Raw genomic sequence first — 13,994 nt, 5'->3', positions numbered from 1 at the left:
TCAATACTGTCATTTTAATACAATAACTAAAAGGATTACTGGACAAACTTACAATAATGTAGGAGGATTTCCCTGTTCCAGTCGGCCCAACCATCATGACAGCTTTCTTGTGACAGACCAACAGTCTGAAGAGAGCCAGGTAGCGCACCGTGTCAAGGGTGGTCACTATAATGCTGTGTGCGGCCATGTCTCGGGGAATGGGGGGGGCGGACAGCATGTCGTCATTCCATGGTTTCCATTTTCCTTTTCCCTGAGAGGCAGTAATTCGAAGTTCAATTTGATTGATTGGTGTTTTGTTGGCTTGAGTTGTCGACAGATTTGTACTAAAAATAATTTTATTGTGTGTTACAAAAGCATGTATACCTCTTTAATGTATCTGTAGTCGAATACTAGTCCATCTTTTGGTATCACAAAGATGTAGTTCTTTTCAGGCTTTTCTATTTCATGTGGGTAGTTGAATTTTGCAATAACGTTCCGCGGTAATTCTTTGTCCAGTAGTGCACGATACATCATGTCAAACTTAGAGCGACTGGCGGCCTCTAGTGTTGATCCTATGGACCAAATCGCGGAAAAGAAAAATATACCCTGTTCAGAAACAAAAACATATGAATTAGTTTAAGTTTACTATTCTATCTGATAGAGAAATATGTCAGTTAGCCTCACCTCTTGCTGCGCTCTCATGTCCAATTCAGTTATGGCTGCCATGTACTTTTCATCAAGATAATCATCGAGGAATGAATCAAAGATATTCATTGTTGCTTTCACAAGATTGGAATCCGACGTTACAAACATTTCCTGTAATCATTATTAAAGTGAGAACATGTTGCCAGGACAGAGAATGATAATAAGCATGTTGATGAAGAATAACAATTTGAGGTACCTTAACTTGACCAGATCTTATGAGCCATAATAGTGGCGGACAGAAGCGATGGAACAGAGCCTTAATGTGAGATCTGTGTGTATCTGTTAAGCTTTCAGGCAAGGTGCAAAGCCACGACTCCACGAGGGGCTGCCAGCCAAGTCCACTGGGCTCCATGTAGATCATGCCACATCGGGACACCTGGAACACATTATGTACCAACATGACATTAGTGCCTCGAATCATTCATTTTGAGGAAGTGAGCTCCACTAAAGCTTGACAATTACAATAAAAATGTGTGAAGAAGTGAACGGTCATGCCTTTATGCTTGACTGATTATTCAAATGAATATATTTCAAAATGGCGCTTATATGTGTTAATAGTAGCAACAATTTATTTTATTAGATGCGGAATATGAATGGGTTACATAACTTAATAATAGCGTATAATAAGAATACAACACATAATAGATATCATGGTAATACATAAAAATGCAAAAAATATATATATATTATATTACTGTAGCAGGAGAAGCAGCTTCCAAATCCATGGGTTCGAAGAACAAATTAGTTGTATTGGCCAGCTGGATAATTTCTCCACTCATCAAACACAGCTTTTTGTTGTCGTCAAGAACAGTGTTCAAATTTTCAATCCAAATGGCATCAACAGGGCCATCAAATACCAGCCACTTCCTATAATAATGAATTTTTTAAACATTCAATTGCTTCATAGAAAATGTATTTTGAATTGTATATTAAATGATATTTAAAATAAAGTTACCTGTCAGGAGTAGGGGAGACGGCAAAGGCTCTGTAGCTCACAGCCAATATCCCGTCCGACCATTCGTGAGACACCGGGTCAAACTGTCCGTAGAGTTGGCCCATGGTTATTGATTTTGGATTAATTATAGTATACTGTACTCTATTTTCAGGCATCAATTCCTAAAAATTTCAGTAATTCAATATTAATAAATGTTAGTAACATTATTTTTGTTGGATTGCAACAAAAATAAAGAATTTCTTACTCTCTCGCTGACAAGGGCGAGGGCTTCAGCCAAAGCTTGGTAAGAGGAAGTCTTTCCTGAGAAAGGGAAGCCAACTATCATCAAGCCGTGCCTCACCAGCAACATCTCATACACCTGCAGAGCTTTCTCCACCATGAAGGGAGTACTCTGCAGGTTCATCTCCTTGCAAGCGTCGTGGAAGCACACCACCAGGTGCGGCAGCCCGGGCTGCGGCATCGCCAGCCCGGGGAACAGATCCGATATGATGCCCTACGCAACAAATAAACAAAAATGTCTTGTTAATATTCCCACATAAATCCAAGTTATTTAAATATCTTCAACAGTAGTCACCATAAATAGTGGCACATCTTGATTGAGAAACTTGGGAAGGTTGACGTCTTTGATAGATCGTAGTACAATCATGTCCTCCATTTCATCTGGGTAGCGAAGTTTTAATGCTGCAGCAGCTCTAAGCACAGACTTTACAGCTCGCATACCTGAACAAATAATAAAGCAATATTAACCAAACGTATTCAACACAAAACCTAGGACTAAAGATGACACACAATAGTTAAAAGCTGTTACCATAATCGTAATGAGATTGTGAAGACAGCTGTTCAGAGCAAAGCCTGTAGGTGGCAACGATCTTTACTGCCAGGGGCTTTGCGTTTAGATATCCAGATGCATACAACTCGATCTCAGAAATAAGCACATAGTCTGGTACCATCATAGCCACCGATCTAAAGAGGGCCTGTAAAAGTAAGAGTACATTAAAGATCGACAACTTTTTCTACAAACTTTAATACTACATAACATTACAGTAGCATTACCTTCAGATTGTCAGGTAATTCAGATCTCCCAGCATAACCTGGATTCATGGTGATAAAGACAGCACAACTTGGATCTAGAATGAGAGGGGTTCCTTCAAACACCAGATCTTTAGATCCCGAGGCCAGTCCTCTCTGGATGCTCATGATCTGCTGCGCCACCACGGAGAGCACCTCCAATTCGATGCGGTTGAATTCATCGAAGCATGACCAAGCCCCACATGATGCTAAACCCTGTACAAAATAACATTGTGTATAATCATTTTTTACAATATTAAATCATTCACTAATTTAAATAATTTTCCCAGCATCAAAAATGAAAGAAAGCAGGTAATCATGACTATCAGAAGTAAGTGTGTATTCATATATGTAGGTGAATGGTTAAAGCGAGAACCTTAAAGAACTTTCCTAAGGCGATGTAATCCAATCCATCGGAGCAGTTGAAGACGACACACTGTTTGGCCACAGCTTTGGCTAAATCTTTTGTTGTTTCTGTTTTACCAGTTCCCGCTGGACCTTCCGGAGCACCTCCTGGAATAATCAGGTTATAATTTTCAATCCAGTGCTAATATAAATTGAGAGCATATTTCGTCAAGTTGATGGGATAAGGTTCTAAATGACATTTTTTCCAAAAATGACTTCTGAATGCTAAACCATTTCTTTTGCTTATTTCCATGGCCAAAATTATTTCAGAGCCATCTGAATTGTGTTTCGAATGATGCTAAAATCAATCTTTTAAAGCTTCCATTTATTTTACAAGGTTCTAACATCACATTGAACCTTTTGCAATTCTTGTTTTGTTTGTATCTGACAGTTAATCATTGTTACAAGGCACAGGTAGTTCGTTTGGTTCTAACTTCGCCTTACCGTGTTCAATAGATTATGAGAATTCGTCAATGCAAACTTTGACACCACATATCTTAGAACAAGGTAAAGTGAAGTTAGAACCCTGTCCAACCGAGGTGATGATTTATTCATTTGACTTGCCTAAGTTAAGGTGAAGGGCGCCAAATAGAGTTCTGAAGCAGCGATCAGTTAGTGGCGTGACCACAAGTCTGGCCGTATTACCAAGGTACTCATAGCCGTACATCAGCTGAGAGTTGATCATTCTTGTGGCTATCTGCATCGAGGTATCTTCTTGTAACTGAAAAAATAAATCATCTTTATTGTCGTCGCATAATTAGAAAATAATATTTTCAACAAATGAAATTTCCGCTAAACTTAACCTACCTCCCAGTAGTAACGGATCTGACATAGCCAGTTGAAATCATTTTCCATTTGAACTTCAAATCCTATTAGTTCAGATAAAACATCTCTAGCATGCACATCTAATACCACAAGAGCACCTAGAAAATAATAATAACATATTTGTATATAATAATTAACGAAACATATATATTTTATAGCTGATTTTAAAAATAAGCAGCTAGGCTAGTAAAACCAATTTTGTTTGAGGCTCACCCAGTGTTATGCGATTTTGTAAGCTCAAGTCTCCTCTCACTAAGTCTACAATTTTTGATATTTGGAAATTACACTTCAGCAAGTAATTTTCCATCGCCTTCACACTTTTCAGAATAGCCTCAGTTACTTCGGAAGTCCAGAAAGTCATTGCAATACATTGCACCTAGAAATAAAAGAAACCGGTAATTTTTTAACACTGAAAACATTAATAAACTTGAAAGTTTATTAAATATCTTACTGCTTGGCCGGCCCAATCCAATACCCATTGATCACGCGCCGTTACAATATAGGCGTCATATGACAGAGCCACAGCGTTGTGTACTGATTTCTTCATCGCGCCTTCTAATTCAAGGAGCCATTTCTCCACCTTCATAAACAAAAGGGAATATGTATTTATCATTTGGAGAAGCAGAAAAATTAATAGAAAAACTTAAGAATTATTCATTACTAACCTGCCCTCTTGCCAATACAGTATCAACTGTTATAATTAACGGTACAATTTCTCCCTCAGAGGACTTCATGTGGGTGATGACAAGTTCCTCGGTAAAAGTGAGGCGGGCTATGCCTTCAAAGCATTTCTTCAAGTGAGGCTGCACACTGTTAAATCGCATCCACGTTAGAACGTACATACACAATTTCACATTCTCAATACATCAAAATACAATAGAAATGGTTGAAATGTTAACATACCGTGTGGGATCCTTTGTCTCAGACAATAGAAATGATAGAAATGTCAACATACCGTTTGGGATCCTTTGTCTCAGACAATAGAAATGGTAGAAATGTTAACATACCGTTTGGGATCCTTTGTCTCAGAAAATAGAAATGATAGAAATGTCAACATACCGTTTGGGATCCTTTGTCTCAGACAATAGAAATGGTAGAAATGTTAACATACCGTATGGGATCCTTTGTCTCAGACAATAGAAATGGTAGAAATTTTAACATACCGTTTGGGATCCTTTGTCTCAGACAACAGAAATGGTAGAAATGTTAACATACCGTATGGGATCCTTTGTCTCCGACAATAGAAATGGTAGAAATGTTAACTTACCGTGTAGGATCCTTTGTCTCAGACAATATTTCAAGAAGCTCATCATTCGATAGGAAGAAGAATCTAGTGAAAAGTAACAAATACATAAAAATGATTACAAGATAAAAGAAATAGAAGAAATCTGCTAAGCAGAATATTATATTTAGTAAAATTACCTCGGGAAGTAAAGGCGTTTCTTTTCAAGGTAAGCATTCAAACCATACTGAATGACTTCTAGTAGCTGATTACACTTCTTCAAGCGCTCAAGCATCTTCTCAATTTCAATCACATCCAGAACTCTGGGCTCTGCAAATACTACCTTCATGATTTCTTTCCATACCTAAAACATGTCAACACAAAAGAAAAATAAGTATATATGTACATATTTTAATTACCTGATTACATTTATGCATCCGAACACATATTTTAAATACCTTATCTACAGCACTGAACTTCCTCCCTTCTTCTGGCATCTGCTGTTGAATATCTGGAGATGAGAAAATGGGTTCAAGATACATCCAGGTCATCTGCACCTTAAGCCATTCATCCATTATCTCCTGCAATAATTGCAGCTTGGCTTCCCATGCACTGGAAAATTACTAACAAATTTAAGTCACCACCTTATTACTTTTGTGGGGAAATACAAAGTATGCCAAAAACATATTCATAACATGCACGTGTTTGTTATCAGGTGGCATTATTGTTATGTACAAAACTTACAGTATAACAGTTTCAAACGGTTTTATGTATGGTGAATTTTTCATTGTTTGAGTTTTGGTTAGATGATCGTCGAGCAACAACTGAATGTCATCTATGCTGGATAAGATGTATGTTCCAGTGTCCCTATAAATAAAATATTACGAATTGTAGCATCCTTATCAATAATATTATATAAAATATCATTGTTTAATGATGCAAATTAAAATCAAACCTGTAAGATAAAACTTCAAAGGTAAGCTCCTCCCATTCATTCATCATTTTATCCAAATTCCTTTCCAAGCTGTTTTCTTTGGTCGCGGCTTCGGATATAGATTCAAATTTGGAAATATAATCTCCCAAGCCATAATCGATGATTTTCTCCAAAGTCAAAGAATCATCCACGGTGATGGGGAAACCAACTATCTCCGATACCTTCTCCCAATGTCTGGCTTTCATGCCGGGGTTGCCGAGTGTATTTATTATCGGCATATATTCTCGGAATTCTTCTATTTTTATTCTGGAAAGATTTATTCAATTTTACAAAAATAAAAAGGATTTTTTTTATTTCAGTTTCCAGAAAAATAAGAATACCTGACATCTCTGGCCAATCGACACGCCTCCGGACAATCGCCAAAGGTCTTTTCTAATTTATATATTGTCTTGTAATAATATCCAACGTCCGTTTCAATTTCTTCTGGCTCGAAACTTCCCACCTAAGCGTATGAAGAATTTGAATGTGATATAAAACAAGTTAAAATTAATTGATCTGATGCCCAAAACTCAAAAACATTATTTTTTAAATGTTTTATCAAATAACAATAATTTCATAATTGCATAAATAGTATTTAAGCAAAGAAAGCTTTAAAATATTACCCGAGAAGTCATCCACTCGTTTAATTTCGTAAGGAATTCATTAGCACCGTCGTAGAGTTTTTTGAAAGGCATAAGTTTATCACTTATTTGTTTGCGTTTAGGATATTGAGATAATTCCCATCCAAAAGATGTTTCTTCTTCATTGAACTGATCAATTCTGGTAAGAGCTAAACCCAATCTAAAGAAAAGGAACCAAAAATAAGTTTCATAAGAATCACAGATAAATATATTTTATTCAATGAAAAGATTCATTTTGAAAGCCACTAACTTGTCACTCAGGGCGCTAGACCGAAAGACATATTTCTGGAGCTGTGCCAAGTCTCCCCAGTACTGGAGATCTTCCACCTGCACGGCCATCACAGCCAATTCTCCAATAAACTTGGCAATCCGGACCTTCAGCAACTCCTGATAGTCTACTGTCTTGACGGCACAAATTTTCCGACACTCCACCAGCACACTTGGCATTCTACCGTACCTGTTATACATGTTCACATAAATTAAGGTTCCATCTCAATATTTAATAAACAATTGAACGACGGCTCAATTGATCGGGAGCCGTGAGCTCAGAGTGTATGAGCAATGAGAATACTATGCTCATCCGAAACGGCTCCCCCGAGCTCCCAGCTCCCAGCGTACGAATAATCATACGACTCTTGGTACCGGTACGCCGCCTCATACCATGAGAAAAATAATATGCTAGTTAGTTAGAAGGTGTAGATACATATGTCCAAGTCCAGATGTCGGACTGTCAGATGAGACAAATTAGTACATGAATAATTTTAATGGCGCTATTTTTCTAAAATATCTCCTGATAAAAAAGAGTAACCGTTCAATTGATACGGATCGTAGCACGGTTTACCGAGAGTCGTGCGGCTCGCTCATGAACGACTCATAGCTACTAGGGAGTGCTACTTTAGAGTTCATTCAGATGGAACCCTATTGTTCCAAGGGCAAGCTTTGTCCGCCGGATCCTTGTTTTCCTTCACTCTTGGGACTCCCACATACAAGCAATTTGAGTTGCGGCTATTTCAAACTCCATACAAATTCAAAAAATTCTCGCTAGTGTCGCTACGCCTATCCATATCGTCGGTGGGTGCGTAACACCTCTAATTAGGGATGGTCCGATGCTCTGTAGGGAACCGGCTTACTTACTTGCCCAGAAAAGTAAAAACCCAGTATAAATAAATAAATAAATTATGCGCCTGGCTACGATTTTGATGCACCCAACCCTCGCCTGCAACTAATGTTGTAGGTGTGCGCTTGCACTTATATGACCAAAATGTTTTAAAATAGTTTTATAATAATGTTCAGTAAAATAATTGAAATCAAGTATTCTTGTTACCATTGGAATGTGTTGCAGTTAGCCTTTACTTCAAGGGGGCTAAAGGTAGTATAATCTGCCAAAAATGTAATGTACTCCATTACGTGCCGCAATTTCTCTTCCATTGCATCGAGAACTTTTTCTTCAACTTCTAAACAATATCTGATGAGCTCCATTAAACCTTCTGTATTGGGTGGTGTTGTCAAAAGTGTGGTCGCAATGGTAAGGTATTCATCTCCATATCTAGAAATTTAAAAAGATTTAAAGACTTATTCTGAATGGCGGCTTTGTGTGTAAAGTTAAATATGTATTTTTGCTTACTCCTTGATCATTGCCTGATAATCTGCAGTCATTCTTCCTAGCAACTGGTTTGCAAATGTAATGGCGGCCCCTTGGAGGGTGTCTATTAAGTCCGTTCTCTGAATGTGATACAAGCCCATGACAACTATCTGCTGGATCCTTAGCGGAATTTCCGCAGCCAAATTGACATATTCCACAGAGATTTGGCAGAACTCTTCAAATGTGTGCGGTGGGTCTTCCACGGCCAGAAACTCTGCTATCAAGGCTTCCGTCTAAAACAATTAAGGAGTTGGATGCAATAAAACTCATGATGAAAATTGATATTTTGAGTAAAACGCATTACGCACTTGTTACTTGTAACTAGAGTTCAAAATTTTGCATGTAGTAAATCTGTGTAAAACTTTCAGAAGTAATATTTACATAAAGCAGATAAAGAAGGAATTGGAGACACCAAAAAAGCAATGGCAGCTATTGCATCCAGCTCATTTATCCAAAATATCAAATCATAATGACCGGTCAGTGGTTGAGTGGGCATAGCGCTTGGGTCTCACCCGAGCGTCGCATGTTCGATTCCTCGGCTGGCTAAGTCCTCCATCACAACACAAGCAACATTTTCGGCTTTCTGTGGTGGTAGTAGGAGATTTTCAAACATTGTTGGGTTATTCGTAACCTGGGAATGTTTGTCTTTCTTTTTAAAATTAAATTTAAAAAAAAAAAATAATAATTCAAAATATTAAATGCAAAATATGATTTTGAAACTATTGCTAAGTGTCAAGTTGATTTATTAAAGCACAGTGATTGAAAACTATATTTTACTTCTCCATTAATCAAGCACACATAATCGTCGAAATCCTGTATTCTTAATTCTGGTCCAACGCGCTGATCTTCTAAGAGAAAGTCTATATTTTTCTTGCACTCCTCCATATATTCCATGTCTATAACAGGCTGAAAATAAATGGAAAAAATATTGATGAAAATACATTATTTTCAAGACTAATAAGCATTACAATATAATTAGGTGGGTACTATTATACTTTAAGCGACATGGTGACATCACGGTAGTGCTCCGGATAGAGAGTGGTTTCCAACCGAGGAATGGCCAGGCAGGATTCAATCAGCGCTTTGTAAGTGTACAAAATGAGCTCTTTTATTTTACTATATGGTGGATCAAAGGCAATCACTCCCTCCCTAAATACCAGACTAATAAAAAATCCTTGATTTGCTCCCTGAAATAAAATAGATTAGGCAATTTGCTGAGATTATTTCCTTCAAGATTCTTACCAGATCTTTATAGATATTAAAAAAAAATTATACGGTTAATTAATCAATTATCTAAAAAATTCAAAGAAACCAAATTAAAATTTTCTACAAAACTTTAATATCAACCTTACTGTAAATTCATCATGGAAAACAACAACAAAAGGTCATGTTAAGTGAAAATTATGAATAAAATATTAACATAGGTAATACTTGTATAAAATAATAATGTGTTTTACCCCAACATCAAGTACATATTTGGTGTATTCTTCTATAGACTTGAGGCACAAGGTTTGAAGGTTATACGTCATAATACAGGAAAGGCAATCATAAAACCTCTTCATCTTTTTGGCCTGATTGACGTTAGGAATAATTTTTTTTTTGCTTCCCTGAAATTTCAGGAATATAATTACATATTTTCCACTACTACACTCTCATATCATTGATTAATTATAATAATGTTTAGGGCGCTGTACAAATATTATAAAATATTTGTAAAATGCTCTAACTTACTATTAACTATAGACTAGACAAACCATTATAACAACTTATGGCAAACAGATTAGATCCATCGGTCCGTCGATCAATAATACAAAACTATATGTACAATGCGTTTGACCAGTGAACCTGAAGCTGAATGTACAGATATTATTATTTATTTAAATTCAGTAAAGGCAGTTAAAGGGGGTGACAGATTACGCCATAAGTTCAAAGAGCTTTATATAACTCCATATTGCTCGCCACACAATCCCATACAGACCTATCACTCCTAAAAAGATGATGTGTTATAAGTGTTGGCGTTGTGACAATATGCGCTGTGATCAGCAGATCAGCAGCTGGCTAGCAGCCAGGCGATATTTGAAAATTATGCGGGTCAGAACAATTTGCAGAGCGCTGTAATTATGCGGCTGTCATCTGTCAAAGTGACAGATCCCATACAAAGAAATGATATTCCGCAGCAGTCCGCCAACTGTCCCCAATTGATCTGACCCCCTCTCCCGAGGAAGATTATAGCGTAGTGTGTCATCCCAACTTATAATACGTATATGCCACGCCCAAATTATGCCTGCATAAAATAGCGTAATGTGTCTAAGGTCTTATAAACAGAACCATATTTACCTGGATTAACACCGTTCATTGTTTATTAGAGAAATTTAAATACAGTTTACATGCAGAGGACGTAATTGGGAACAGTACATTTTTAAGAAGCAAAAGCACTTACTAGAAGGAAAACATTTTGAAGACTGGGTATCCATTTGGATTTTAATATTCCAATGGTTGTGTCAATTTGTCGTTGACATATTGACTGAAAATCTGCTACTTCATATGCTACCCTGGATTCTGCAAACTCTTGCATGTTGATTAGTCTCAAATCGCTAGAAATAGAAAACAAAAATATAATGATACTCAAATATTTATCCGTTTTACAAGTATTAACTTCAAATTTATATCCACAAAATGAAGAGGTACAAACTTGAACTGATCCCACCAAATGTTGAGAACTTGTGCAATACAGGGATTAACACTGTGTAAATTTATCAAAAGGAATTTTTTGGAAGCCAGAATTTTTTGGCATAAAAATGGATCCCAGTTTTTTAATTCTAGTCGCTCGGGGGTCAAACTTTCTTGAATCGATTCTATCTAAAATTTAGAACACATTTTTTATCAATTTAATAATCAAAGCAATGTTCACAAAAACTTATTAGTCATAGCATATTAAAATTTATATGAAAACATACCATATTTGGATCACGCAAAACAAAGTCTACTATGGCTTTTTTCATGCTCATCATAAAATCTTCTTTCATGTCTTCCGTTTCCTTGTTTAATATTTCTAGCCATCTCCTTAACTTATGAGACAGCAGATTGTGAACCCTGCATTGAACAATCAGCTATAAGTTACAAAAATAACTATATAAACACAAACATGGCCATGTATGTAGAGCAAGGGAGCCAGGGTACAAGCCGAGACATCTGTAACCAGGCAGACCATCACAACACTTCATGGATTATGTACTGGTCGGTCTGGAGAGGTCTTTAGGTCATGGGTCAATGGTCTACATAAATACAAACATGGCCATGTACGCAGAGTAAGAGAGCAAGTGTACAAGCCGAGATATCTGCAACTAGGCAGACCATTACATCACTTCATGGTCGATGTACTAGTCTGCCTGGAGAAGTCGTTAGATCACGGGTCAATGGTCTACATATCCACAAGCGTGGCCATGTACGCAGAAGAAGGGAGCAAGTGTACAAGTCGAGACATCAAGGCAGACCATTACTTCACTACATGGACAATATACTGGTCGGCCTGGAGACTTGGCAAGAAGGATTGGTGGGAACAAAAGGCAATGGGTCGTGGGAAGCGAAATGAAAACACAAGGAGGCAAAATTTCTTGAAGAATTATTGTTTTATTAGGAAAATAAGCTAAGTAACTTTGAGAATATGGTACCTGGCAATTATTTTAATATCCAGAGGAGCAACATGGACCGTTTCAATTCCATAGTTGAGATAAAAGTAGTATCGAAGAACCTTTTTCTCATGTGCTGAAGGAATTTCATCAATATCACCACTCCCTTCAGGGGGTTCATCTTGTATGATCAGCTTCAAAAGTTTCTCCCTGAACTCTTCTCGGGCTCTACGCAGCTTTGCAAAAGTCTGCATAACTAATAAGTATTACAAAAAAGACAATATATTTATTAAAAATATGTACAAGCAAATCAATTTAAAGGTCACAAGTATGAATGTGTTTGTGTACACTGATAGTGGTTCAAATTGGTTTAAAATAGTTTGTACCACCTGCCCGCAGTCCCCTCTAACCTCGCAGTAGTCCTACGATACGGTACACTATTACACAAAGCTATCTTTGATAAACTTGTCGAATTCCGCCTCACGTTTTATACGAAAAAAATATTATAAATATAACTTGGGTTCAACTTAATTACTACAAGAAATAACTATTTATGTGAGGGGAGATGGAGATGGTACTGGTCGATCGACAGAAACCAACCTATTGGTGTTTACGGATTACGTATCTAAATCATTAGACAAAGGCCATCAAGTAGATTGTTCATACAATGATTTTTCAAAGGCCTTCGATACTGTAAATCACGACGTTTTACTCAATAAACTGGCTACAATAGGATTCTCCATAAGACTACTTACTTTTTTTGCTAGCTATCTTGCAGACAGGAAACAGTTTGTGTCTCATGGACTATTCCAATCTAACCATTTCTTTGTACGATCGGGGGTACCCCAAGGCAGTAATTTAGGCCCACTCCTCTTTTCCATATTTATAAACGATATTTCAGAAGTAATTCTGCATTCTAGGTTTCTTCTCTTTGCTGATGACTTAAAACTTTTCTTAGAAATACTAAATTTAGAAGACTGCAATCAACTCCAGTCAGACATTAATAGAATTGTTGAATGGAGTAAAATAAATCGGATTGAGTTTAATGTTTCTAAATGTTTAATTTTGTCATTCACTAGGGCGAGTCATACCTGGTATTACCGGTATTCAATGGACGCCCGAAGTTTAAAACGTGTCTCGACAATGAAGGATCTTGGAATCATGTTTGATAGTAGACTGACATTTCATGCTCATATTGAGGCGGCATGTAGCACTTCACTTAGAATTCTGGGCTTTGTTCTACGCACTGCAAGGAAATTCAGAGATAACCGGGTGCTTATAGTTTTATTTAATTCCTTAGTAAGGAGTAGACTTGAAAGTGGGTCGGTGATTTGGAGTCCACACCAGGTTAAGTATTCTCTCATGTTGGAGAGAGTTCAGAAGAAATTCTTGAGATTTCTCTACATGAGGGAGTATGGCTACTACCCGTGGCTCTATCCCACTGACTTTCTTTTGGGTATGCTCGGAATGAACTATCTACGGGTCAGGAGAGATGTGCGCATTGCTACACATTTCTTTAGACTGATTCGTGGATGGTTTGAAAACTCGGTCATCATGGAGAGCATTCATTTCTATGTTCCCGATGGTTATCTACGTCACCGACAACATAGACTATTTTATCTCCCGGCCTGCAGAACTAACTTGCCAATGGTCATGCCTGTGGGGAGAGCAATCTTGCTGTTGAACAGAATAAATTCGGATATCGACATGTTTGCCATCAATGAAGCTTCCTTTAAAAGGCAAGCTCTATTATCACTGATATAGTTAATATACACACTGTAAATATTGATCTTTTAATTCTTATTATAAAAATTATTTTAAAAACGCTTTGAAATGAAAAACTTTGTAATGTTTTTGAAATTAATAAACAAATTGAATTGAATTGAATTGAATTGAATTAAAAGATGAATTAAAGTTCCATTTTTCCTCAATCAATGTTTGAGGTTAGGA

At 37.0% G+C, this 13,994-nt stretch overlaps 1 protein-coding gene across 1 annotated transcript in view; it reads right to left on the bottom strand.

Annotated features, from left to right (window-relative positions):
* The window catches only part of LOC149424678 (dynein axonemal heavy chain 7-like), a 38,031-nt gene extending 25,733 nt beyond the window's left edge, over positions 1-12,298 (bottom strand). Inside the window, exons 1-33 of the mRNA XM_089631462.1 lie at positions 12,087-12,298; positions 11,373-11,508; positions 11,108-11,274; positions 10,856-11,009; positions 9,873-10,022; positions 9,411-9,602; positions 9,193-9,321; positions 8,398-8,648; positions 8,098-8,319; positions 7,024-7,230; positions 6,756-6,933; positions 6,474-6,595; positions 6,115-6,399; positions 5,904-6,026; positions 5,618-5,771; positions 5,360-5,523; positions 5,205-5,267; positions 4,603-4,747; positions 4,389-4,517; positions 4,151-4,313; positions 3,920-4,035; positions 3,677-3,833; positions 3,084-3,220; positions 2,693-2,923; positions 2,448-2,613; positions 2,214-2,359; positions 1,884-2,132; positions 1,640-1,800; positions 1,380-1,551; positions 881-1,060; positions 664-795; positions 364-585; positions 53-250 (exon numbers count right to left, since the gene is read on the bottom strand). Coding sequence (XP_089487588.1) covers positions 53-250; positions 364-585; positions 664-795; positions 881-1,060; positions 1,380-1,551; positions 1,640-1,800; positions 1,884-2,132; positions 2,214-2,359; positions 2,448-2,613; positions 2,693-2,923; positions 3,084-3,220; positions 3,677-3,833; positions 3,920-4,035; positions 4,151-4,313; positions 4,389-4,517; positions 4,603-4,747; positions 5,205-5,267; positions 5,360-5,523; positions 5,618-5,771; positions 5,904-6,026; positions 6,115-6,399; positions 6,474-6,595; positions 6,756-6,933; positions 7,024-7,230; positions 8,098-8,319; positions 8,398-8,648; positions 9,193-9,321; positions 9,411-9,602; positions 9,873-10,022; positions 10,856-11,009; positions 11,108-11,274; positions 11,373-11,508; positions 12,087-12,298 — 5,613 coding nt within the window. The remainder of the gene's footprint in view (positions 1-52; positions 251-363; positions 586-663; positions 796-880; positions 1,061-1,379; positions 1,552-1,639; positions 1,801-1,883; positions 2,133-2,213; positions 2,360-2,447; positions 2,614-2,692; positions 2,924-3,083; positions 3,221-3,676; positions 3,834-3,919; positions 4,036-4,150; positions 4,314-4,388; positions 4,518-4,602; positions 4,748-5,204; positions 5,268-5,359; positions 5,524-5,617; positions 5,772-5,903; positions 6,027-6,114; positions 6,400-6,473; positions 6,596-6,755; positions 6,934-7,023; positions 7,231-8,097; positions 8,320-8,397; positions 8,649-9,192; positions 9,322-9,410; positions 9,603-9,872; positions 10,023-10,855; positions 11,010-11,107; positions 11,275-11,372; positions 11,509-12,086) is intronic.
* Positions 12,299-13,994: the final 1,696 nt, after the last annotated feature.

This window comes from Hesperophylax consimilis, chromosome 4, assembly GCF_061612785.1.
Source record: "Hesperophylax consimilis isolate HC1 chromosome 4, BYU_Hcon_1.0, whole genome shotgun sequence".
Lineage (NCBI taxonomy): Eukaryota > Metazoa > Arthropoda > Insecta > Trichoptera > Limnephilidae > Hesperophylax > Hesperophylax consimilis.
The sequence above is the reverse complement of the archived record's forward strand: the minus strand, read 5'-3'. Positions and strand labels throughout refer to the sequence as shown.